Raw genomic sequence first — 26,878 nt, forward strand, 5'->3', positions numbered from 1 at the left:
AATGCAAATTAATGTGTAGTGATGCCACATTGTCAGGCCCTTTTACAAATTTCATTTTTTTTGCATTTTGGCTGAGCTGAAAAAATGCAGTTCTTGGAAACTCTGTGAAGCCTTTACTGTCTGCGCTGGGGTGTCCAGCAGTTATAAGGGTTTTAAGGGATTCTCAGTGGAGGTATTCCCTGTACTTAGCAGTGTTGTCTTGCTCTAATACCTTCTAATAAAGAATCAACACAGTGGGCTATGCTTCATCCATGCTACTTTTAAATCATTAGTGTCTGTTATCTGCAGTGTTAGGTGGATACCTGTAGTAAAGGACTTAATGTAAGAGGCAGACGGGGCTGACAATGTACACTCGATTCTTGTTTCATCTGGCTTTAGGATCAGGGCAGACACAGTGTATACTGTAGTATGCAAGGAGGAGGGTGGGAGTAGTTGCCTGTTAGTCACAGTAAATTTCCAGAGAGGCTTGAGAGCATTGAGTTGTGGCTGAATGGATTGTTTTCATGCTTAAAGGCTGGTACACAGCAGAGTTCAAGGGTAGCTGCTGGATGAATTGTCAAAAGAACAAAATATGTCTTTTTTTTTTTGCAGTCAACTAAGTTGATTAGAGCTCAAATCCACTTTCTTGCAAAGTGGATGCCTAGCGTACAGTTAGAGACTGCTTTTGGTAATGGAGTGAAAGGAATATTTTGGCAGCAGTATATTTGAGAGAGATTTGAGCTACAGTAGTAAAACATGAGAAGGCTTTGCATGACAGGTGCTCACATCTGTGTGTAAAGGAGAATGGGAATGTTTGGAGCAGTTTAATCCTGGCATCAGCTTCATGGTGCTTTTCACAGTTGTTAGGCTTTGGCAGTAGAGATAATTGGCCCTAAGAACATAAACAGCTGTACTGGGTGAGACCATTAGAGGCCAGTGCCAAATGTTGGAAGAATATATCAACATGAGCCTGTGGTGATATTTCCTGGAGTAATCTCTCGGATTTAAATGATCTATGGTTCTCAGGCTACCTGGGCTACAGGCAGTGCATTGTTAAGCTTATTGTAGATCGTATGCATGAATTTGTCTTGTCTCGAGCTGATATGAGCTTCTGGGATCAGCAGTGTCCTGTGGCAAGGTGTTCCACAGTTAAGCTATGCATAATGTAAAGATTCAGGTTTTTTGTCCTGAGGCTGTCCCTAGGATTGTAGTTGCAGCCAGCTACAAGACTATGCATTAATGAGGCAGTCCATGAGTGCTCTTCGCAGCTGTCTTGAAAGAGAGAAGGGAAAAATTGAATCACCTTACAGTTGCCCATTTTGTAGTCTATTTAATCATTCCTTTTGTTGAAGCTGTTACCTGCCTCTAGATGTTTACCACCTCTGTATGCTTTACAGTTCTGTTGTATCTTTGGGACTTGGACAAACCAGACCTGTGTGTGATACTGTCACAGTATTCCTACATCTTGGGCTATCTTGTTCTATCTTGTACTTTGTTTCCTGATTACTAACATGGGACTTGTCTGTTCTTTGTGGCTACTGAGTATTGGACAGACTTTTTAGCAGAATTCTTATTTCAAGATCTTGATTTTTCAGTGTTTAGAGCCAGTGCAGAGCCCCTCATTGCATCTTTGTAAAGACAGAATTTTCTCATATATGTCTGTGCTTATATTTGTCCTATCTCAGATTCTGCCTGCTCCCTCATTGTGCAGTCTGTTTTTTTAATGTCCATCTGCAGTTCATGAGCGGGCTTATTCTAAAAACCTTGCAGCCTCAGTCTTTTCTACTTTACTATTTGTCCCATTGCTAGATCACTTAGGATCTTGACTGGCACTTCAGGGCTTCATTAGTGACCTTCCTTTAATGTGGAAACTAAGAGTTCTAACTGCTTGTTTTCTGTTTAAAACAGTTCTTTATCTACGTAACAGTCTAACCTCTCATCCAGTGTCAGCTTAGTTTCTTTGTAAGTCTTGGTAAGGACACGTGGAACCATTATCAAATGCACTTGGAAATCCAGGTAGATAACAGGATTTCCTTTGTGGTTCACTGATTCTTGCAAATAATTCCAAATGGTTTTCGTTAAGACAGTACTTCTATTTACAAAAGTTATGTTGACATCTTGATGTAGTCATAACTATTCATGTGTTGCATTGATTTTATTTTTGATTAGTTTGACTATTATGAATGTCAAACTAATGCTTTTAAGTTAAAAAAAAGAAAGATCGTTGCTTAATGTTGTTCTGATACAAATGCACTATCAAGTGGATGCTGCTTTTGGTGAATACCAAATTATCAGGAGTAGATTTTTGCTGTAAAGTATCTTCTAAAAAGTTGATTTGAGTTCTACCTGTATAGTTAGGTATCGGGGAAACCTCTGCGGGATAAAAAAAGGAGAGAAAAAAAAAACCAAAACCAAACCACCCTAGCTTCTGTACTTGTTATGCATTGTGATCACTTAACTTTCTCTGTTCTGATTATTTAATTCACTTAGCAGAAGCAGATTTTTGAGCTCCTGAGCTAGTTTATCCTTTCTCAAGCATAGGTTTGCATCTTGTTAAGTTTGTTCCTCATAATCCTTTTTGATATCCTTAATCTTCCAATCCTCTTTTCCTGCTTTATATATGACTTAAGGGTTTCTGAAGACATCTGATGGAGTCCTGTGACAAGGTAGTAGAAGCTCTTTCTTTACTAAAATCTGCTTAGTGATGCGTGCTTTTTATAAACAACTAGTGTGGTATCTTTAATAGTCTCTGATACACCTAATTCTTTTGGTTCAGATTCTTAAATTAAGAAGCTTCCTCTTTTATATGGTGAACTGCAGTAGTACTTAAAATCCAGAAAAGGCTTTTCTAGCTTTTTGTTGCCTTGCAGAGATACTGACTTTGCATGTGCAGGGTTTGCTGCTGGTGATGGATGCGTTTTGAATTAGACTGCTGCTTCAGATTGTCAAGAGTTGCTTCTTAAACGTTTCAGCAGCTAACCTGGTGTAATGCCATACCTGATCTATGTGGGTATAATTAGTTTCTAATCACTGATGTGTTTCTGCTGTTGCAACCTTTCTGACTTGTCTGGGATGTTAATCGCTTCCTATCTTTGGGCATTTGGAAAAGAATAGTATTAAGATAGGAATTTCAGTGTTTAGCGGTTCTATTTATTGGCATAGCTAGCTTGCTGATTCAGTTCCAAGGTTTAACATATGGTATGCTCCTTCACCGATGCAACAAAATAATTATGTGATGTTTTCTTGGTGTTGTGGTGAAGTCCAAGCAGCCTAAGTCCAGAAGTAATGTACAGCTGTTCGGAAGCTTATGTAGGGGATCTATTTTGCCATGCATTAACTTGGAGATATGTATCAGTTTCTTTTCTAGATTTTTATAATGCAGCTTTTTCAAAGTACATCCAGCCATTAATAAGGTAATTGGTTGAGTTTTATTGGATTGACATACTTTGCAAAAATACATAGTTTTTGATTCTTCCAAAATGCAAACAAATTCTGTTACCTAAGTCTGGAAATCTGCAGTGTAAATCAGTCCAACTATCAAAGTGCTCCTGAGAGGTAAAATTGAATTGGCAAGAAAGTCAATCTAAAATTAGGACTGGCTTTGACTTGCGAGAGTGTGTTGCAAAGAGAAAATGTATAGAGAAAATAAGAACAATATGATCTCTTGTGGAAAAGGTACAATATATTTTATAAACTGCTTTGTTCTGTGGATGAGAGCAAAAGTACTTTTTTCTTCCATTCTTTCCTTAGTAGCTAACTTGCAAAGTAAGCTTGATTCTTATTTGAGCTTAGTATTTAGGATAGCTACCTGTAAAACATTTGATTTGATTCATATGTTCTATACAGTTGAGATTTTTTTTTTTTTCATTCTGCCAGTCTGAGTTTGCCTTCCATACAATTGCAGTGACAAAGGTAATTGCTGTCTGAATTACGTAGTAATATGAGATTGATTTGGTGCAACAGTACGGTCTGTGAATGTAGCACTGTTTTCATAGTTCACCATCTGTAAGCCTAGAAATTAGATAGGGCATACTGTTACCTGAGTGTTACTGTTAGTGAGGAGGACTTGTATAAAAAAAGGTAAAGACACCTACCTGATGGGTGTTGTGAGGTGGTAAGAGAAGAATTGTAAGTTTATCTCCTTTGGTCATAGTTCTGTTTTACTGCTTTTGAAGATGTCTTAATCTTAGATCCTATTGCAAAAGGTCTGTATCTCAGAATTTGCTATTGCTTAGCCATATTTTCTCCTTTATTTCACTAAACTGTGTTGCTGAGTTTTAGACTGTAGCACTGATTTCAACTGTTGAATGCACTTGATCACTGCAGTGTAAGATTTCACCTGCATTTCCATCATAATGCAATTATGCTTTGCAGTAGGTGGAGGTATAATTCAACAGATTTCTGGAATACACAACAGTGGCTGCTGGGCCTTTCACCATTTAATCTTGAGTAAGCAAAGTCCTCAGACATGTTTCAGAGTTCATGCTTCATTGAAAGAATGTATCCTATTATTTGTAACCTTTATTTCAACAAAGCTTCTGTTGAAATGCTGCCTATGCCTTCCCATTTCTTTACCTCCCTTTCCTACTCACTCCTAGTGTGACACCCACATGCTTTAACTGTGGCATTTATTCTTTCCTTTTATAAGGTTTCTTGGCTCAAGTGTTAGACTTTTCAGATAGAAAAATATTATTTACTTACTGGAATGAGTGTGTTTTTAAAAAAGAATCAGTTGTTCCATGTAAATGATGCAGTCATGTTTCTATCTGTTCCTTTAGAACAAATGAATGTGCTTAGTAGTGTAGACATGAAAAGAAACAGAATGCTTACTTGAGGGAACAAAGTCTCTGTAGCTTTTCATTCACCTTCTAGTTTGTTGATGCCGTTGGAGAATTTAATGTCACTGCACTGAAGTTAACCCTTGAAGTAACAAGTCAGTGTTATATATAATGATAGTTGTAGATACAGTAAATGATGAGTGAAGTAAATTATGTCCTTTTTACAAACCCGACTTTAAGGGAAAACACTTCAGAAGTCTGAGAATGTCTCTTGACTATTATCTTAACTTGAAGACTAGAGTGTGTCTGCCTGTCCTAAAACAGTAAAAGGGATAAATCTTTGGTGAACAAAAGGTGTCAATTTTGTTGCATAGTTCAGCCTGTAAGCAGCACGTGTTTACTGTGCTTGGCAGTAACAGCATTAGTGAATGCTAGGTTCCTCCAGGCTGTTAAAATTAGCAAGCTGAATAGTGTACAAGTCACCTCTTTTCATTCCTGTGTTCTAATCTTTTCCACCTTGCATTAAGAGTACAGTTAGATCTCACCAAGTTTTGTTCCCAGTGTTTCTATAAATATAGTGAAACTGCCTTGTGAAAAAGTCGATTAAAATTACTATCTTTGCTAGGAAAGTAGTATGATAGGCTTCTTAAAATGTAATAGAAGGTAGCTAGGTGCTGGGGTGCTGTTGGAGCCCAAATTCTCTCAAAAGCCAGGAGACCGAGAAAATTGAATTGTGCTATCTGTTGAAGGAAGTTACATTTAAAAAAAAAAAAAAGGTAAGATGTTACTTATATCTGCATATATATCATGTGCTGCCAGTCAAAATCTGTTCCTAATAATTAAGATACTGTCACAGTCCTGATTTGAGAAGTGACAAGTGCTTATGAAGATCATAGAGGCTACATGGGCAAATTACTTAAAAACTGTCCCTGTATTGGCTAGGTGAGTAATATCTTGTTGTGATCTGGCTTTTCAGATACCAAATTATTCTTTTGTCTAGTAGAGGAGTTACTCTGAAGTTAATCCTGAGTAGCATGTAGCATCTTGTTTTATGTATATCAGAGCTGCTGTTTTGTGACTGTTCCAATAACTTTGTCTGAGCAAAGATGTATAGAAAAAATGCAAGCTATAGTAACATTAAATTTTAAAAAAGCATCTCAGTTTTGAAAAGTTTAATCAGGAGGAAGCCAGAAGAGTGAAGTAGCTGAATATGCTGTGTTAAGATGGTTGTATTGTCATGCTGACTGATGTTGATCCAGAAGGACATAGACCAGGAAGATGATGTTCTCTGAGAAGCAGAAGCTGTTGAATTAAGGAAAACCAGAAGGAGCAAACAAAATAGAAGTCTGTTAAGACAGAGGGCTTGAAAACTGGTTTGTCATGTACATTAAAACCTAAAAACCTTGCACATCGGAAGCAAGAAACTTGCTACTCACTAGGACTCAGAGACATGAAAGGCCACCCAGGAAAAGTCACATCATGTATTAAAATTAAGTGAACTAATAGCATTACTTTTTGTCGGAGAAGGGTGTAAGAGACCTCTCACCAGAATGTTCTTTGTCTCCAGGCAACTGTCATTTTAAATTTAAGGAGTGTTTAGATCCATCAGCAGAATAACTGTTGTGCAGCCATGTCTGGTGGTATATGCTGCAGAGCTCCAGAGGAACATAATCATGAAGCCATGGCATATGGTTTGAACTTTAAATGGGTTTTGATTGTCTAGTTCCTGTACTGTTGTCCCATGCAAACTGAAGCATTAAATGAAGTGCTGCCTTGCCAGTGCAAGGTAGAAAATAGGAAGATGACTTCTCAAAAAGTACATCAGGGAAGACACATAGCCTAGTGATGGGTGGTATTCTTTTGAGTCTTTCATGATATGATTAAGAATTGCAACAGTGTTAATCATCTGAACCAGAAGCTCAGTGGGGCACTGAAGTGAGAGAGTGCTTGTGTGCTTGCTGTTTTTCTGACCTTGGTGACACACTAGGGGCTGCTTCTGAAAGAGAGCTGTGTATGGTAGAGGCTGCAGTGTGTGGGGGAACTGGGACCCATTTTATGCTACTTCCCTAGTATGGGATGGCCACTGTAAAAGCATATTTTTTTTTCAAAAGTGTCTGGATCTCCTGAAATAGTTGTATGGGGTTGATATCATAACTAAATAGAACTTATTTGTGTGAGTAAACATAAATGAGCTAGTGCATGCTTTAATAAAGACAGTTGTGTCTCACAGGTCTAATTTTCTTGAAGGATTCATTGTTAATCCTTATTCATGTGGTCAGTCTGATAACACAGAACTTGTATTTTTTCAGAAGAATGAGATTCATTTTTGAAGACTTTGTAAAAACTGAACAGTCACGAGTTTGCGGGGTTTGTGGCTTAAATTCTTAGAAGTAACCAAAGGAGATAATAAATTCTTTATTTTAAAATAAGAGAAGGTTACCAGTGGAATTACTCAAGACTGTTGCTTGATACGTTTATCAATACCTGGAGGGAAGAAATGAATGTGAAAAGGATAGAAAGGATAATAGAAAACTAGAGCTGTCTGCAGACAGTTGCAGTGGGAGTGCATTGTTCATTAGATTATAAAATTGCTGATAAAATTAAATTCTAGTAAATATGGAATTGTGAATCTGAAGAAAAATAATTCAGGCTGAATATAATGAGTGGGTAGGCTTTATGTTGGTGGTTATTGTTCAGAAAACACCTTGAAGCTCCTTCATAATTCTTTCTTTTAAAGAGCAGCTGTATGCTCAGATATCCTGAAATAGCAGTTAGCGTCAATCTTTGCAAAGATATGGACAATAAAATGAAAACAGGTGTGTGTCATGGACTGAATGGTAATTATTGACTCTGTGTACGTTTCTGGCCACTTGTCAGAAAACATGGTGCAACTGAGAACAAGCTGAAGAAGGTTCGCAGTGATCAAACTTTGGATGTGCTCCTGTATAAGGAGAGAAGAATAGATGAGGTAGAGACAAGTGGATATGAATTGAGAGCGTGAGGAGTGGTGTGCTTGAAGATGAACTGCCAGTAATAACTTCTTTCTTCCAAGAACAAGAGCATCAGATAAAATCATTAACAGGCAGCATTTAAAAATAAAACACTTCTTTATTCTGATGCATACTTAAATTCTCATAGAATGCCATGAGTGACAAAAACAAATGGACTAAAAAAACCTGGAAAAATCAGTGGAAGAAAAGTCCTTTGAGTTAATACACATTATGGTTGCAATCCACCCCAAAAGTATGTCAAATGAAATTATGGGAGGCTTTGAAGGATTGCTGCAAGGGAGTTGGATAACTGCTTTGTCTTTTTTTTGTTTTCACCTAGTATCTGCCTACTGCTGATTTTTTTTATAAGCAGGACAATGGGAAGTCTTTAGTTTGGTCCCACTGCTGTTAAGTGCATTCAAGTGTTTTCTTCATTGATCTTGTAATCTTGGGAAGGGAAAAAAGCATGCTTTCTAGAAACAAAATAAAACAGGAGCATGTTAGTTTGTATTTTCTGTCTTGCTCTGAAGTTTTGTAATCAAGTAGATTCATCAATAAATTGAAATGTTTAGTTGTCTGCTGTGTAGTTAAATTTTCAAATGTGGATCCAGGCTCAGCTTAAGATAAGAGAAAGGGCAAATAGTAATTCTAAATATGTATGCCTTTTAGAAGTATCTTTGTGCTTTGCTGCTAAAATCTTTGTGTATAGAAATGAATCCTAACACTTAAAAATTGGGCATGTGGTCTGTTGGAGGCTATATTAGAGTGGGAATTCTCTAGAAAAAGTTTCAGGAGGAGTTAAGAGTTCTGTTAGAGATGTGTAAAATTTTACTTTTGGAAGGCTGAGTATGTTAACTAAGGATTGAACCTGGTTTTGTTTTGTGTTTTAGGACAGTATTTGGATTTCACTACAATGTTGAATTGATGTTACTTGAATTAGAAATCTAAAATACATTGACATCAAAAAGATATTTTTTGTAAATATGGCAGCAGTAATTTGCATTTTTTTGTTTGTCATGACTTGATGCTTTTCCATTGAAATCAAACATAACATTCACCTGAGAACTCAAACTGATCTTTCAAATTTGGCAGTAAGTGTTCAGTAGTATCAGTAGATGAGAAACAACAAGCGCGTAAAGATCCAGTGTCAGAACTCCTCATATAACACTGGTATTAATGTACTTTACACTTGAGAATATATTTAACAATTCTCACTCCGAGTAGTTCAGTTGAAAGGTCACTTCCTGTATGAATGAATGGCTAATAAAGGCCTTGAGTGGTCAAAGGAATCCCCGTTTGTCAAAATGGATGCCTTCACATCAAGGAATGCTCAAATGTCCCTTTTATCGCGCTCTACAGAAACTTATTAATGCCAGTGCCCTGTTTCTAAGTCTGTGTAAACTTCCACGTACACAGAAGTAAGAACCCCTGGAAGAACAAACCTACTTGAAGATTTTAATTTTTCTTGTGCTGCTTCACATTTGGATTAATGTGTAGTTTTTTAAGACTACACTTTGTTTTTTAAAGAAATTAATCTCTGGGAATTGGGAATTTAATTTGACCTTCACTGTTGAGCCAGTAAGAAAGTAAATGTCTACTAGTGTTTGCATCCTGTGTCTTTTGACATCTTTAGCTGATGTGTAGGTATTGTTGAGATTACTGTGAGGTGCAGCCATGATAATCAAGTACAAATATATCTGTCCCAGATCCCAGACCCTACAGTTTCACGTATGAAAGCCTAATTGTTGTGGCATTTACCTTTCAAGAAAGGTATTGCTGGTTTTGTTTAAATGGTTATATTAAATAAAGTCTATGGCCTGTTTTTGTTGAAATTTATTGTAATAGTTAAATCTACTTTTTAACTGATGCTACTTTCTCCTGTAGACTACACGAAGAAATAATTGATTTCTATGACTTCATGTCCCCTCGTCCTGAAGAAGCAGCTATGAGAAGAGAAGTGGTGAAAAGAATAGAAACAGTCATCAAAGATCTTTGGCCTACAGCTGATGTGAGTGTAGTTTAAATGTTGATTTGCTTCTCTAGTAAGTTGTAGAGCTCAGTTCACTTAACCTTGCTATTATCTTTCTGTGTTTTAGAAATGAACAGATAAGACTTCAAACTTAAGCCAATTGACTTAATATCACAGCTCTTGCAGTACTTAGCCATTTATTTTAAAAAGTGGAGGAAATTTAAAACATATTTCAGGTTAATGAAGACTACTGATAATTTTTTCATTTTGAGAACTGATGATGTGAACTGTTCACTTTAAGAAGTGCGTTTCTTAAAGTAAAAGCTTATTAAATTGCCTCTGCATAACTTCATTTTGAATATTAAAGTGAGACTGACTACCTATTATATCTGTTTCTGCAAGGAGTCCTGACTGGATGTTTGTAAACATAAATATGTAAGAAATGTTAAAAACTCCAGATTTTTTTGTAGTTCTCTTCACAAATTTGTCATTCAGGGAATTACTTTAGCCCTGCTTTAGTGGAAAAATTGGACTTGACTTCTTGAGATATCTTGCAACCAAAGATATTTTCAAACCCTTTATTATCCCAAAAGTAAGTTTCCTCCAAACAAAAAAGCATCTAAAATGTAAACTGTATCTCTAGCATCACCTTTCTGATTACCAGATAGTAGTGTTGTCATTAACAAGCAGAAAAATGTTTCAGAAACATTGTGCTTTCCTAGCCTTCCATGACAAAGTGATGGCTGTGGCCACAGTACTGAACTAAAGTTACTGAAAAGCTCATCTACTTCATTCTTATCTGTGATTTTTCCTTAGTAAGAACATCTCTCTGGTTTGTGGGAACAGATATAAACATTGAAATGGCCCAGTATTGCCCAGCCTTTTCATAGGTCGCTTCTAAAAATTCACATTGAATTCACAAATTGTGCTTTGCTGTAGCAGAGGGGAAAGAATGTATGGATTCTCTCAAATGTTTCCTTTAAACTCTTCCAGTTTCAGTAAAGCTGTCCTATGAAGGAAGAAGGAAGCTGAAAGAAATTTATAACAGCTTCTATATTTGTCAAACTGGAAATAAATAGTGAAAAGAACTTGTTTCAAAAGTTTGTGCTTTGCTGATAGCGGATTGGTAGTCATTTCATGTCAAAAAAAAAACCAAACCCACAACAATTTCCTCTAAAGTTGCAGTTTCCTCTATAAGAGGCAGTGTATTTGTACAGGCTTGACAGAGTATGGAGTAAAGTAAGTTCAGTAATTTTTTTTTACTGGGCTGTATCCTTATCAAATCCAGAAAAATCTTTAGTGTGTTGGAAGTAAATGAAGTGAGCATTCATAATTAGAAGATATTTCACTTGTTTGGGGTTTTTTTCAGGTCCAGATATTTGGCAGCTTTAGCACAGGGCTTTATCTTCCAACTAGGTAAGTAATAATTTACTACTTATATAAAAGCTTGTCTTCTTTTAGAGTAGTGGTAAATTTCCAAGAGGAATTTAGGCTGGAGTGTGTAAACATATCAGATGTTCAGTAAAATTTGTCTAATGTCCCATGTGACAAAGGGAAGAGCTTTTGAATTTACAGATTAGAGATAAGTGTTTGATACATCATTGTACTGCTCTAGGTACTTACTGACCCTTTGGTGAATTATCTTTTCTTCCTTGTGTCTGGGGTTAGTCTTTGGCTCTTTGTTTTCAAGATACAGTGAACTGTTCAGTATTTCCTGTGTAAAGACTGTGTTTTGCTAAATAAGGTGAACAGTACTTAGTGTGTCACTTATGGAGTTACTGGGCAGAAAGAGGAGTTATCACAGCTGTATTTTTCTCATATTTGGAGAGCAAAATGTCTTTAGTTCAGTGTTTTATATCTCTTAACGTTTCAATAGATGGATCTAGAAAAGTTGGGTAGCTGTGTATTTAAGATGTGTTGTCTTTACATCAATTAAATTTTCAGTAGGAAAGTGCTGGAAACTTCATTTCTGTGAATAACAATCACTGATAAAAGTTGTTTGGACTATTGACATGCCTGTCAACATAGGTAGATAAGGGATGGGATTGGGCTGTGGAAGTTGGAGGGTGCCAGAACGGCAAAAGGATGAGGAGCTGAAAGAACTAGTGAGAGAACTGGAAGCAAAAAACTAGAATATGACTTTGGGACCTAAAGCACACTAGGCCATCTTTCTTAACATTGCAAAGGAATTCTACTAGGAACCTCAATTGAAAGTTGCAAAATGGGTTCCCTGGAGGACTTGTAGAGTGCCAATTTTACCTTTTTTTTTTGGTGGGGTATTATGCTTTAGACTTAATGAATCTCATGCTGTGTTCTTTATGTCTAGTGATATTGATTTAGTTGTTTTTGGGAAATGGGAACGGCCCCCTTTACAGCTGCTGGAGCAAGCACTAAGAAAACACAACGTGGCTGAGCCATATTCCATTAAAGTACTTGATAAAGCTACGGTAAGTAATAGTCTTTGAAATCTGACCTGAAAAGCTTTCAGACCCCTTAAGATGTTGGTCATAAATAGTGTTCTTAATTCATGAAGCAAATGATAATGTCTTATGCACAATGTTTTGCTCAGTGCAAGATTTGAGTAGAATCTATATGTGCTCAGCAATAGCACACAGGTTTTTACATGAACAACAGTAATTCTGTGCTGTATTTGTGGAAAGGCCATATTTCATGCTTATGTTGTCAATAAAGGTCTGAAAGTCAGTATTTGCAAAAATCTAGTAATTTAAGTTAAATATTTGTATAATGCTTTTCCACTGACCTTTGAGAGGACTTTGTTTAGCCAAGGGTTGGTAACTAGAGCTGTCTTGCTTGAAACCCTGATTTTTTTAGGTTATCTTGTTTTTAATGGCATGATGAGGTGTTCCAAACCTAACATTTGTTTTTCCCTTCCAAAACATGCTACTTAAGAGCTTTGTTTGATTTGTGAAACTGATGTGTAATACCTCTTGCATCTGTCTTGTAAGCCTAACAGATCACATTGAATATGCTAAAAACTTAAAGTATGAGAATTTTACGTTACTGAACAAGTGGTGTTTTCTCCAGGAAACTAAGCAGAGTATTCCAGACTTCTATTAGCAAGTTGTTACATTTTGTGGTCTCTGAAATAGGGTGACTCTTTTAGGTCTAGAAGGTTCCTGTAGCTTCTGCTGAAGCATCAGTGCATAACAGTAGCTTTGGTGATCTTTGGTTTACCTGAGAATGAGTGGGATTTTCAGAATCAGTGATAGCAGTTAATGATGGAAAATGGCACTAGGCTAGGCTTATCGATTTTACTAGCCTTGTTTTAATTCCCTCTGCTGTTGGTATAAAATCTTACTATACTTCTGCTCTTTTGGTTTTCCATTTCAGATTAAACATACAGGAAGTTAAATTTAAAACAAATGTTATCAGCTGAAGTTTAGGTTATGATTGTAAGACAATTTTGTAGGATATTGCCTTCAAGGTGGTGGTGTGAGATGGAACTACATATTCAGTAGTTCTATAATACATTGCTGCCAGAAGAGGAGGTATTGCTACTCTTGCTTTGCTTTTATTCATTCTGGCTTTCGTTTGACTCTGCAGTGAACCAGTTCAGGTTGATAAACCAACAGACAGTGCTTTATTTTTTCTGCTAGGCTAGTCTTCTGTCAGTTTAGCAAGTGAATGGTGCATTGCTGGGTCAGATGAATGCAGTTCTCACATGTTATGAGAGTAGAATATCTCCTATTAACAGCAGTGAGTCATTAAGTAAATTTAGTTGTCTTAAAGCACTGGTATTGCAGCTATGAAGGCAGATAACTAATAGCTATGTGAGAGTACACGAGTGATTGTAAGTTAATGTAATCATACATGCCTGTGTTTTTAACCACCTCACTAGAAAATGTTCACTTGTCAGTCAAGTTAGGATTGTTAACTTTTCTCAAACACGTTCCCTTGTCATGATAGTTGCATTCCTTTGGACTGATAGTATCCATGTGTCTTAAGTGAGTAAGCTGGGGAAGAGCACCAGTATTACATTTCTGGGGATTCATAAAGCCTTATTTTAATCTTTTCAGGTACCAATAATAAAACTTACTGACCAGGAGACAGAAGTGAAAGTTGACATCAGTTTTAATGTAGAAACTGGTGTGAAGGCAGCTCGATTTATCAAGGAATACATGAAGGTATCAGCTGTATAATGAATGTTATATTACTTAGCAAGGATGTGCTAGATTCTTAGCTAAACTTTTTTTGGTATGGCTTAAGACTTTTGAAAATTTATTGCTGTAGACTTTTCATTAATACTAATTAAACATGGATATTTTAATTTATCTTCTACTGGTATCTATTCAGTGCTGTCTTGGAGTGCTGGGTGTTTGTGTGGATAAACCTGTACACTTAAGGGACTTCTACAGTCATATCTAGGTCTGCAGATATGTACTAAACTTTATAGCATACTACTGAATAACATTTTTGTATCAGAAGATGAATCTTGTGTTGAGATTGTGTAGTTCTCTCTTTGTTTTGGAATGTTGACATTGTCATTGACAAGACTTATTTTGCTTTGCAGAAATATTCTTTGCTGCCTTACTTGATTTTAGTACTAAAACAGTTCCTCCTTCAGAGGGACTTGAATGAAGTTTTTACTGGTGGAATTAGCTCTTACAGCCTAATTTTAATGGCAATTAGTTTCCTGCAGGTGAGTCTGTTCCTTATTTCTTTATGTTCTTTAAAATAGTTTGGTTTCTGTACTTATGCCCTGTTATGGTGATGTTTCTTTAGACTCCCCTCGCAATGTACAGCTTTACTGTTATGGCTCTAGGTGTTTGATCATTGGTAGATCCTGTGGAGTATCTCTCAAATATCTAAGAACTCGTGTTCACTGTGTGAATTGAAACATGAGCAGGAGCCTTATGAATGGCATAGAGGCTGTGCATTGCTTTCTATACCAGGGCCTGTGATGTGGATTATACTACCTTCCTGGACAGCGAGTTTCAGTACCTGAATCATTTTACTGGTGTTTTGTAAATCTGCCAGGGTGCAGCTTAAGTCTGTTACTTCCTAGACTACTGATACTGAATGTGAAGAGTAATTGATTTCAGTGCCTGTTAACTTGACTGTTTGATTTCATAATTTTGTTATTTGATTAAATGTTGGTTAGGTTTTTCCGTATTTAAAATGGGCAGATAGTGTAAGTAAGTGATGAAACAGCTAATGAGTTTTCTTCCAATGCATTTTTGTGACAGTAAGCTTTTTGCGAGTGTGCTGAGGTGCAATGCTAGCATCTCTCAGCAGCGGTGTTAAAAGACAAGCCTAAATATTCTGCTGCTGTTAATAATTAATTGAAATATTGCTTCAGATTTTACATACCGTATATAATACGGGGAGATTGAGGAAAGGAACTGTATTTCAGTTGGGGTAAATGGATTTCACCCCACCCCCTTCTCCCACTTCTGAAAATATAAAGATTGATGGATTTTCTGTGAAAAACTGGTATTACTCTGTTACTAAGCCCTAATGTAGTATGCAGGATTTCTTTATTGCTTTTCGTTTATGGAAAAGAATTTACTAATCCTCAAAAAGCTGGAAGAGGAGGGAAGGCAGAACTCTTTGGCTTTGAGATACCGCTGAAGTGCTGCCCCCTTTTGGTTACATGAAAGTAGTTTAAGTATGTGAAGAATTAATGACTCAGTTCAGATTTGTGTAAAGAGGTTATACTCAGCTATTTGAGAGCTTTTTGTTACCCTATGTTATGGTTTGAAAAGAATGAATTTTTAATAATTAACAACTGTTCTGTGTCACAGCTGCATCCAAGAATTGATGCCAGAAGAGCTGATGAAAACCTTGGAATGCTTCTGATAGAATTTTTTGAACTCTATGGAAGGAATTTTAACTACTTGAAAACTGGTATTAGAATAAAAAATGGAGGTGCCTATATTGCCAAAGAAGAAATCATGAAAGTCATGACCAATGGATACAGACCATCCATGCTATGTATTGAAGATCCTCTCCTGCCTGGTAAGCTTGTATGCTTCTTGTAGTATTCTGGAGCTCTGTCTTAACTTGTACTCTCACAGTTTATGTTAGAGTTCTGAAGTTTGTGAAATGAGTTAAGAAGCTGCACTGAGAAGAGACTGTTGCTGGTGTCAAGGTACAGTTATGGAGATGGGCTAAGGGATCAGGACCTATAGTTCTCAAGATTGATAGACTGACTAAATGGATTTGGATTCTCATGCAAACAGTGCAGATACATAATGCGTTGGCGATTCAGAACTGCATTGGTGTATATGCTTCACTAACAGTGCTTGAGGGGTAGCGAAGGAAAGAGGTCCAGGAAATCCTGGAACGGGGTTTGTTGGTAGGAACAGCACTTCATTGTTCATTATGAGAGTAAGAATGGAAAGTATAGCTTTTGCTGCCACAGTCTGTGGTGCCATACTTCAGATAAATTATACCATATGGGAAGGAAATGCCCCAGATGAGGTACCTGTCCTGCAGGGCAGTGCGGTAGAGACTGCACAGAAACGTGGGTATATATCCATGAATGTATAGCAAGGGAGCAGCTGTATTATGGTGTTAGTGTGAAAAGTGGTTTGCATAACTGGCTTCTGTGCTGCACAGGGACCTTTAGAGAATGCCAGTTATAGCTGCATGTACTTTTGAAAGTAACTAACTTAAAATATCTTTTTCTTTAAGATTTGGTTTTGATTCAGTAACCTTCAAAAGTAATCAAGATTAATTTTCACTGAGCTCCTGAAAAAAATTTCTAGCTTTATAGTACTTGGTTTGGATTCTATTTAGACTGTCACAAGTAACTGAAATTCCAAAACAGTTTTTTAACAGAAGTCAATTTTTAGTTAATTTGGACTTCAGCATTAGTATTTCTAGAATGTAATTGGCACTCAAACTCCATACTGTCACATCTTGTGGGTAGACTGCTTATGTACAGCACTTCTAAAGCAAATACCATGGATCAGGAGCTGAAGTCTGGCACCTTTCTAAGTACTCAATATGTTGAATGGTCATAGTTCTCTATAACATGTTGCAAGCTAAGATACTCATTTGTCTAACCACATTTCTGATATGTTTGTGGCTCTGAGTTTGTGTCCATCATGACTCCTGCACTTGGCCAGGCGTAGGTGTGATTTGCAGAACTTTCATTGTGCCACTATTTCCTTCAGTAGCTGTGTACTTGTCTGAATACCCTTTTGAGCAGCAGCATGAGATGCATTTCTCTAGAGTCAAAAATCTTTACTGTCCTCCAGTTATGTGCCTTCCTATTTGCTAAGGACTGAGAAATTAGGTATGCTGCACAATGCTTTAATCACTGCTAATAGTGCTTTGGAATATTTTTCTTATTTGATGACACTTCAGAGAAGGAAAAAAAGTAATTTCATCTCTAGTAGGGGCTCTGAACTGCTCCTTCTAGCATAAATCTTGCAGAAGCAAAGAACTATAGTTTAGAAGAAAGATATCTAGTTATAGGCTATCAAAGAGTTGATAAGAATTAAATTTTAGATGAGGTTATATGGACTAAGATAATTTCTTACAGGAGAGAAAGTGTTTTTTGGCAGGGGAAATGAAAGCTAACAATAACTTGAAATTATCTGATGACTGCATCCCATAGGGATATTTTCTGGCAGCTACCACAGATCTTCAGAACTTGCTTGATGGAACTAGGATGAAAATTATATAGAACATACAGGATGGCTCTTTGAATCGGATCTTGTGAATGCAGCCTCCTTAGATCTAGACTTAATCACATATTCCTACAGTACCTAAAAGTACCTGTCAGGTGTACGTAGATAACTTCTAGAATTCTGCTAATTAGTTTAGTTCTGTTACTGCTAGTGTCCCAGTACAAAAAACTTTTCCAAGGGTTCAGGTCCTTACCTAGTTGACAGGTCATCATCCCTGCTTGATTAGTTTGTGGTCTGGTCCACTCAGTGTCTTAACTCCGTGAGTGTCAGTGTCAGTGATAGTACTGTGGAGGTGATGGGAACAAATATTTTGGTAAAGAGTGGACATAGATGTTTCTTGACTTAAATTTGCATAAGCTGCTGTAGAGTTTTTCCCTCAATCCTGGTTTTGCAGTTTATGTATTTTTAATCTTTTTTTGCAATCCTTTTTTTAGCCTGATCACAACTTTCAGAGAAAGTTCTGGTTAAACCTTGGAAGAAGACTTTGGAAGATGACCTCTTAATCCAGAAATACAGGGATGAGAAAAAAACCTTTGAATTTCTCAAGGTTATCCAAGTAGTGTAAAAGATTCCTCCTATGAGCATATGTACACTAGTTCAGCAACAAATGCTGAAAGGTGTAACTCATAAGATTAGCTTTCAACAGTTTTTTAGGGGACAGGATTAATTTCAGTGGTATTAGTTCTTTTAATTGTTTTTTCTTCAGTGTGAAATGGTGATGTCTGGCTAACAGATAAGTGATGTCATCAGAAGGGTATGATGCTTAGTTCTACCTGATCAGTATCTTCTGTTGAAGGAACAGGCATCAACCTGTTGTGGTGGTGTTTTGGACATAGTCAGATTCTCCTGGGTGCTGTAGGGTTTCCTCTGAGATTCTCAAAGATTGATTACTGGGTGGTAGGGGATTATAATTTTGGTGATTTGAGAACCAAGATGCCAACAAAGATGTCAGGAGTCTACACTTGAAGCAGGAAGTGTGTTGACATTTGAGATGTCAGATTAATGTAGCAGGTGATACATTTTGAAGTGATAGTTTATACTTGATCTTCATATATAGCCTAAGATTCTTCATCTTGAGTTAGTGTCCTAGGACAGGGTAATGAGATGAAAATCTCTCCCTTAGCATCATTCAAAGAAGGGAGTTTCTATAAATATCTTGTAGCTGCCACCATTTCAGTTTCTCAAAGCAGTTGTCCTTTCTTTGATGTGTAAAAAGTGAAAGCATTCATTTAGGAGAACTGCAAAGCCTGGCACTCAGAAATCTGTTCACAGGAACATGTTGGAGCAGGGTAGATGATACTATCCTAGAAGAGGTTTGTGTGGAGTTGGTAGTTGGTCTAGCAGTATCCTGTCTTGGAGGATATGACTGGTTGCAGGTGACAAATCTTTAATCTTTTGTTGTGAGACAAATTTGTTGTTTATTCAGCAGGGAGGTTTATTATTTTATACCTTTGTGATCAGGTGATTACCAAGGTCCTTCAGTCATTTCTAATGCTCAGAACAGGAGTGATTTTGATCTCGATTCAGATTGGCAGTGGCAAAAGTAGCTAAATTACAATTTAAGATTTTGAGTTCCTCCCATGCTGCTTCCTTCATGAGAGAAGTTCTTCATTCTGAATTCCTGTGGTCACTAATAAAAGTTCTAAACCTTAAATTTATTGTGTTTTCCTTTGAAAAGAGACTCTCTAACCTGCAGGACTAATTATGCTCCATGTTGCTTGATTCTGCATTTGGATAGGTCACAAGTACAGGAAGTAATTAGGTTTGAGATTGGCAACAACTATGGAGATTATTTATTCTAGTCTTAGTGGCTGCCCAGAGTTATCATTGAAGGTTTTCAATGTTTGCATTTTGTCATTAGGACATGCAAATATATGTGTGTGTATATAAAATATATGCATTTATGAAAATATGCAGATACATTGAAGTTAGCATCTGAAAGAACCCCTTCAACGCAGAATGTTGCGAAAAGGTACTTACTGGATAACAGCTTAATGTAAATGGATCTGCTTCAGTCCTAGCTCATGGACTTACTTTTGCCTTTCCAGACCATGTTCTTAAAACTGTTTCAGATAATGGAATACAACCTGACAGAGTGGTAATACTGGTAGTGAGTGATGGAAGTCTTAGATGTGCTCTTTTAGGGAGGAAGGCTTTGTAAGAAAGAACGAGAATTGAATTATACATAAAATCACACACCATTGTTGTTTGCTAACATACATCTGAGGATTAAGGTCTATATGATTTTTTTAAAGAGCGAGAGCATTTGAGTTACTTGCTTTTAACAGATCACTCTGTGACTAAAGAAGGATGCTCAGGTATGTAAAATGCGATCTGTTAATGAGAATGATCTCAAGAAAATATTCAGGACAGCAAATGCAAATATGTGATCTGGCTTCTTTAATATCTTGGTTTCTGAATTGGATAGGGCCACGTCTATGCAGATGTGGTACAGTTCACAGTAGCTTGTGTAGTGGCTTTGGCTTCCATACCTGCTTTTCAGCTGCAGTGCAAGTCAGAAGCTCTGCAGACTGTATAATTGAATAAGACGTGTTTATTCAGACATTTTTATGAACTAATTACAGGTGCAGAATGAGGCAATCCAGGAACCTAGGCATGCTATGGCATGAGCTATCCTGCCTCTGTTCTCAAATCTGCTTCAATCAAGATTCATACACAACTTCGTTGGTGGTTTAAACTAAACTGCCTGAGTTTGCCGTAAGTGGATTAGGGAAGGCTTATGATTTGCTTTGCTGGCACAGCAGTGGAGGTGGTGACAACTGATGAAAGGAGTAACTAACAGTTTGTAACAGTGTCTTACTTTTGGTGTAACTCCATGTGGGATGCATGTCAAGTGCAGCTGTCTTAGCACCGGACAAGACTAAACTAATGCAATTTGCTAGTGTGTATTCTTAACTCCCGTTATGTGAATTTATAGAATAATTTAGGTTGGAAAAGACCTTTAAGATGGAGTCCCACTGTAGGTGGACTTGAATTTAGTGGTAGGTACAATTGTGTGTGTTTAGCTACTTGTATATATTCCACTTTTGTATTGCTTCTCAATTGAATTATTTTGTATGTATGTTTAGCATGTCATTATGTGGATGGTGGCATTGTTGCGGGACACAGCAATGTGTCCTGCCCCTGGAAAACCTGTACTGAATTTAATAATTGTTTTTCTAGTAAAATTAAAGTTTATGTGTTCTGATTTCTTGACCACTGAAATACCTTGGTTTATTCAGCTGCTTTTGGACCAAGTCTTTTGTGAAGTCCTTTGATAGTTTATGGTTCAGCTCTGAACTTAAATATAATGTTTCTTCCTAGATTCATTGTCCTAGGCCCACATTGGTCTCTGCTTCTACTTCAGGATAGAGTCCAATTGCAAATATGCCATTTAGAGAAGCTTCTGTAATTTTGAATCCTAGTAGCTGCTGGATACTGCAGTGGTGCATTCAGAACAAGATACTCAGGTGCTTCAGTAAACAGGAAGTATTTCTTCATCAGTTTTTATCTGACCATATAAATTACTGAAAAAATTCAGTGTTCCCAAAATGCTTTTATGTTCACAATCTGTTTTCATTGATTATACTTTTCTGTTAAAGTGGCATTATGGTTGGAAAATCTTAAAGGACTGAAATGTGTTGTCAAGTAGTAAAGCCAAGGCTGTTTTTCACTTCTGGCTGCCAGACCTGGCTGTCTGACTATAGTGGCTCGATGGACAAATTACTTAGTGAAGCATTCCTCTGAAGTCAAATTCAGCCTCATTGGATTCAGTCCTCCAAATGATAGACTTTGTCCTTTTCCCAATAACTTTCAGAGTGAATTTTTTCATTAAAACCTGTTCATGGGCCCTGATCTGATTTTCAAGCTTAAAATAAACATGTTCAATGGTTCATCCCTTTTCTAGTGTTCTCACAGCATTTCAAGCATCATTCTGAAGGAAGGAACCTTTTACTGTAAGCAGCTTTCTACCCACTCAAGATCTAGTCTGTATTTTAGACATGCAGTTTGAAGGAAGTTTTCTTTGTGTTCCTTAAACTGAGTGGTGACAGTGAACCTTCGGTGTCTGGTGCCAAATATATCCAGAAAAAAAACCCCCAAATGTTTATTCTTGCATGTAATAGCAAGATCTTTCAAGGTGCAGAATGGGAGACAAATGCTTGTATGTTGTCACTGATACAGAAGCTTTACTATGCTCTTAACTTCTGAACTTCCTCACACATGGCACTGGATTTGGAAGGAGTTATGCTATAAATGTTACGCTTAAAGAGGGATGGTCAAAAAGTTTATAAAGATTATAAATTTATAAAGATGACATAAAAATTTATAAATTTATGAAGAGGGACAGTCAAGAAGTGACACTGATTTGATCAAAAACCAATGCTGTACAAACTTCTGGAATCCTCTATGATAGATTTGATGAAGTGGTTAATTCTGTGGAGATAAATGATCTGTATGAGCTCGTTTATTAATCTGTAGTTTTGATAAGGTTAAATAGGGTTTGATGTAAGTATACCTGGCCTTATGAAGATAATGTGGTTGCAGAAGTGGAATTTTAAACTGTATTTGGCCTGCAGAAACTCTACTGGTAAGTGAGACATGATGCTTTAAGCTTGGTAGGTTCCCTCTTAAAACAGCTATAAGAGCTTTAAGCTGATCTCTGTTCTCTGTTTTTCAGGTGCTGGTACATGTGTATTTTGAAAGTGGTAAATTGAATGCATAATGTTAAGTGTCATTCCTAAGGTTAGCTGCTTTTGTGGAGATAGGCACACTTAGTTGTTCCTGATATGAGTAGGATGGGCTAACCAGTTAAGCTGTATTTTTAAGGCTTCTGAGCTTTTTAAGTATGAATAATTTTCTGGTTACTGATATTAAAAAAAGATGATCTGATGACTGTCACATTATTTCAGGAAACGACGTTGGCAGAAGTTCTTACGGTGCCATGCAAGTGAAACAAGTTTTTGATTATGCCTACATTGTTCTTAGCCATGCAGTATCACCACTTGCAAGATCATATCCAAATAGAGATTCTGAGAGGTAATTAGTCCACTTTTTGAATATCCATTTGTCTGTGTAATCAATTAGGAATGTTTTGGTCTAAATCAATAAAAGGGATATTGTTATTTATTGTTTAACTGTGGCTGTATTGAAATCTGCCCAGAAATTCAGGCTGCCCAGTGGTATGAGAGTGTATACCTCAATGTGCAGCACTGAAATGAAGACAGTGTGACAAAACCCAGGATGAGTCCAATATGAGGTTCTCCTAGAGTGGAAGGGAGCCAGAAGATAATTGGTCTTTCCTCGAATATTCTTAAAGTATTTCAAAGGAAGGTTAATGTTTGGTATGATGTATGTCTCTGCTATGGCAGAGAAAAATGTGTGTGATCAAATTTCTTGTTTATACACAAAACTACACAACAAGGCTAGTTGTGTAGTTTTCCCTAGTTCTTCAATACATGCTCCCATAAGCTGTTTTAAAAGGCTAGATATATAATTATGAAAAGCATCAGTTCAGTTTGGCTGTAATGTCAGAACTACCATTAAAAGTAGCATATTTCTAGATGTGCCATTTTTAATGCAGTGCTTAATATTTTTCACAGAAACACTGTACAGCTAGTACTTTCTCAGCTCTCACCTTTGCAAGCTTTCTGCTTTTTGAAAGGGGAGGAGAAAGAAAATGAAGGCATGTCAGCTGTTTTGTATTTTCATTCATGTATCAGCTCTAGCATCTGTTATTCTAACCCTCTGTTACAAATTGGGGCTAGAACAGAGGATATCTCTTTCCTGAGGCTTCCCTAGAATCCTTTGTGCTTTGTGCTCCCCAACTAATTGCAGGAAAGGATGCTGTAACAAGACTGTAAACCATCAAGGTACAATTCTAAACTCTGGTGAAGCTGTTAACTTCCAGCATTAATGTCATTGGAAGGTGAAATAGCTGTCCTATAGTAAGTTTACCACAAAGTGGATGCAGTCTTTCACTTGTGGATTTAAAATCGACAATATTTTAATAATGCCTGTGAATATCTAGGTTTTCTGTGGTATTAAATTCACAAAGGTTAAGACTGTGCGTGTACCTGTGGTGGAGATATAGGAAGAGTGGTACATAATGTTACACGCTGACATTTGAGACTGTTGCTTTAAGATAGGTTAAGGGTGTATCTGTTAAATATGTACTGACTGACAGTTCTTGTTGCTGATTCATACTTCGCTCTTACATAAGTATAGATAAAACAACTTAGGAATTCCTGAAGTTTTGCTTCTGTCGTGGGTCCTGGCCTTCATTTGGAGAATCTCTGTGGTTCTCCAAAGGATATAGTCATTCTCTTATGAGGTACCTGTATTCATTACAGACATCAGAAAGTATATTTGTAAATGCGTTTAATGGAAGCCTCAGATATCATCAATATGTGCACTTCATGTACCCTTCTTGCTGTATTTGGGAAAAAGTTTTTGAATTTTGTCACAAATTCAAACATAGGGAGAAGTCCCAACAGTAGTGTTCAGGTGTTGTACATCTGGCCTGTCTTTCTATTAGTTCTGGGCTATCTGTGCCAGTAATGTCTGACTCTCAGAACTCGTCACGTCAGTGGTTTACCATTCTGTCAAAGGGAGTGGTGTTGTAAGAGGAACAGCATGCAACAAAGTACTGTATGCAAGTAGTTCCCCCAGCACCAGTCTTGTCAATGTCAACATGATGAGCTTTTTGGTGAGAAGCTTACTGCAGAACCTCAACAGCAGTCTGTGTTCAGTCTCAGTTTTTAGTTAAATCTGATATACTTGGGCAATCGAGGTGTATTTCAGATTCTTCTTTCATATGTTAGGTGGAGTGGTCCAGGTTCTATATAAAGACTTTTCTGGTGCCCTGACCTAAAGCCTTAGCCATCTAGGAGCCCATTGTCCTGATGCATTTTTTTCCCTCTTCTAGGCTTCTTAGTGCTAGGTTAAACTGTAAACAATGGGCTCCCTTTAAGAGCAGTGACTAGCTGTATGACATTCTACTAGAAGGATCAACAGACTAAATGAGGAGCACTTGAAAGGGTAGGAACTTGCAGGAGGCTGAACTCCCCAGGCTGACTTGAGTTTATTCAGTTTGTAATTGGGGCTAGCTTTCCCCTAAGTGGAATGCTTTGTTCTTGAGCTACTTGGTGGGTTTGAATTCATGTCAGATCTTTCCAGGAAAAATTTCTGTGTATAGTCCTATTTTGTAGATGGCAATCTCAGCTGATTTCAGATGTTTTTGCGTGAGCATTGTTACTGCTCTTCAGTGTCAGTCCAACTCAGAGGAGCACAAGTTTTCTAGCAAGCTGCTTCTTCTGATATTCCCAGTGTGAAAAGGGTCAGATTTTGATCCTTCAGCATAGGCCTTTTTCTTGTCCATGTTCTGTAGTAACAAGTCTAACAGAATAACAAGGGATAGATTCAAGTCACTGTTACCAGCACCTTCAAGTTTCCAAGTATAACATCTGGAGTGTAGTGGGAGTTGAAAGCTATCCTCTAGGTGGAAACAGTCATCAGCTGAATCCTGAAAGTCATTTTTACAGCTACAGAAATTACTTTAACACTGTTTTTTCCCCAGTCTATCTCACCCATCCTCTTTCAAGAACAGCTCAGGAGAGATTGATGAACAGTTCAGCAGACTGTGTTAGAGCAAGAAGATTCCCATCATCTTGGAAGGAGGGGTTTCCCTAGTAGGCAGATGAGGGGACTGATCCATTTTGAATCTGTACAACTTGTACACAAGGTCAGGTTTGGTGTTGACTTCAGCCAAGGTGATTGAAAATTGCAATTGATTTCATAATAATTGGGGCCATGGGGACATGAGTCTAGCTGTAAAACAGTTATGGACAAGATAGCCTCTTGCTTAAGGGTCAGTGTCAGTATGTGCTTTGAACAGCTTTAGTATGGTCTTTGGCCATAGCCTGTCTCTAGACAGGAGTGTGTCATCTTAAGTGAGTGAACTAAATTGTGAGGAGTGATACTTTCATGGAACCATTTAGGTTGGAAAAGACCTTTAAGATTGAGTCCAACTGTTAACCTAACACTACAAAGTCCACCACTAAACCATGTCCCTAAGTGCCACATTTACACATCTTTTTCAGTATCTCCAGGGATGGTGACTCAACCACTTCCCTGGACAGCCTGTTCCAGTGCTTGACAACCCTTTTGGTGAATAAATTTTTCCTAATATCCAATCTAAACCTCACCAGGTGCAACATGAGGCCATTTCTTATTGCTTCTTACTTGGGAGAAGAAACCAACATCTATGTCACTATCCTTTCAGGTAGTTGTTGAGAGTGATAAGGTTTCCCCTGAGCCTCCTTTTCTGTAGGCTAAACAACCCCAGTTCCCTCAGCTTCTCCTCATAAGCCTTGTTCTCCAGACTCTTCACCAGCTTCATTGCTTTTCTTTGGACACGAAGTTTCAAGTTAGTGACCATTTTCCTAGTTTTATTCTGTTTGATAAACCACAAGAAGTCTTAGCAAATGTTTGGCAACAAGCTCTTGCTTACTGAGTCATGTTCTTTGAAATAGTGGACTGTTACTACCCTGTCCATGGTCTCTACATTACGGTGCAGTTTCACATTATACCTTGTCTAGCCTAACTATCTGTGGGCTATCTCCTGTCAGCTGCCCTTTTTCTTCCTTCTCAGTCTTGTATATTCCTGATTCTTGCCTTGGATCAACCTAGCGATCCTGCAGTCAGATGAACTCTGTGGTCTGAGAACAAATACATCAATGCTTCTGTCATGTCAAGAAGTTAATCCAGTTTGTGGCTGTGTGATGGGCAGATCAGAAGCAAGAGAAGCAGCAGGAGTTCCCATCTAGGGGAAGATGGAGAGAGTGGTACTGTAACCTTTGACATCCACAAGTTAAACTGATATGGATGAGTTAAAGATTCATCCTTAAGTTAATATGTGTGTCTGTAGATCAGGATGTTGGCTTACATGTTGACGTATTGTGTGATTCAGATACAGATGTGTGCTCAGACTGCCAGCAGTGTAGCTGCATTTGGGAAACAGTCGGGGTCATCTGAAATCAGGAATGGAAGACTGGTTCTGCTGTGATGTGCCCTTCCAGTGTAACTAAGACTTTGGGAATTGACAAAAGGTTTCCAGAGTTGCAGATTGGTAACAGATTCTTCCTTATTGGTGGAGGTGGATGATGGAAAGGGACTGTCATGCCAACAGGCCAGAGTTCAGAGTTTGAGGAAGCCTTGGCAGGGTTTTGCTACTGTATGTCTGAGGTTCTCATTTACAGGTGATAATCTCCAAAACAACAATACTCTGGGCCATATATAAAGTGAACTTTCCATATCTCTGCTTTAAAGCTGTTTAGTCTCTTCCTAGTGTACAGTTAACTGATCTAATTGTTGATAGGTCTGTATGCTAGGTTTGGGTTGCCCCTGGTTGGCTGTAAGAGTCCTGGGAGCTGTCAGAAGGGATATTAAATTTGTGTGCTTGACTGGCTGACACAGAAAGCAGAAATCTGATCTCTGAAACAG

At 37.6% G+C, this 26,878-nt stretch overlaps 1 protein-coding gene across 5 annotated transcripts in view; it reads left to right on the forward strand.

The window, feature by feature from the left end:
* TENT4A (terminal nucleotidyltransferase 4A) overlaps positions 1-26,878 on the forward strand; it is a 60,671-nt gene that overhangs the window by 5,486 nt on the left and 28,307 nt on the right. For 4 of the 5 annotated variants that reach the window (XM_074899488.1, XM_074899484.1, XM_074899485.1 and 1 more), the window contains exons 2-8: positions 9,632-9,755; positions 11,086-11,132; positions 12,043-12,163; positions 13,754-13,861; positions 14,248-14,376; positions 15,482-15,695; positions 22,288-22,414. In XM_074899488.1, the coding sequence (XP_074755589.1) occupies positions 9,666-9,755; positions 11,086-11,132; positions 12,043-12,163; positions 13,754-13,861; positions 14,248-14,376; positions 15,482-15,695; positions 22,288-22,414 (836 nt within the window). In that variant the 5' untranslated portion in view covers positions 9,632-9,665. The remainder of the gene's footprint in view (positions 1-9,631; positions 9,756-11,085; positions 11,133-12,042; positions 12,164-13,753; positions 13,862-14,247; positions 14,377-15,481; positions 15,696-22,287; positions 22,415-26,878) is intronic. The other variant, XM_074899486.1, reaches the window with a different exon arrangement.

Source organism: Athene noctua, chromosome 2 (genome assembly GCF_965140245.1).
Source record: "Athene noctua chromosome 2, bAthNoc1.hap1.1, whole genome shotgun sequence".
Classification (NCBI taxonomy): domain Eukaryota; kingdom Metazoa; phylum Chordata; class Aves; order Strigiformes; family Strigidae; genus Athene; species Athene noctua.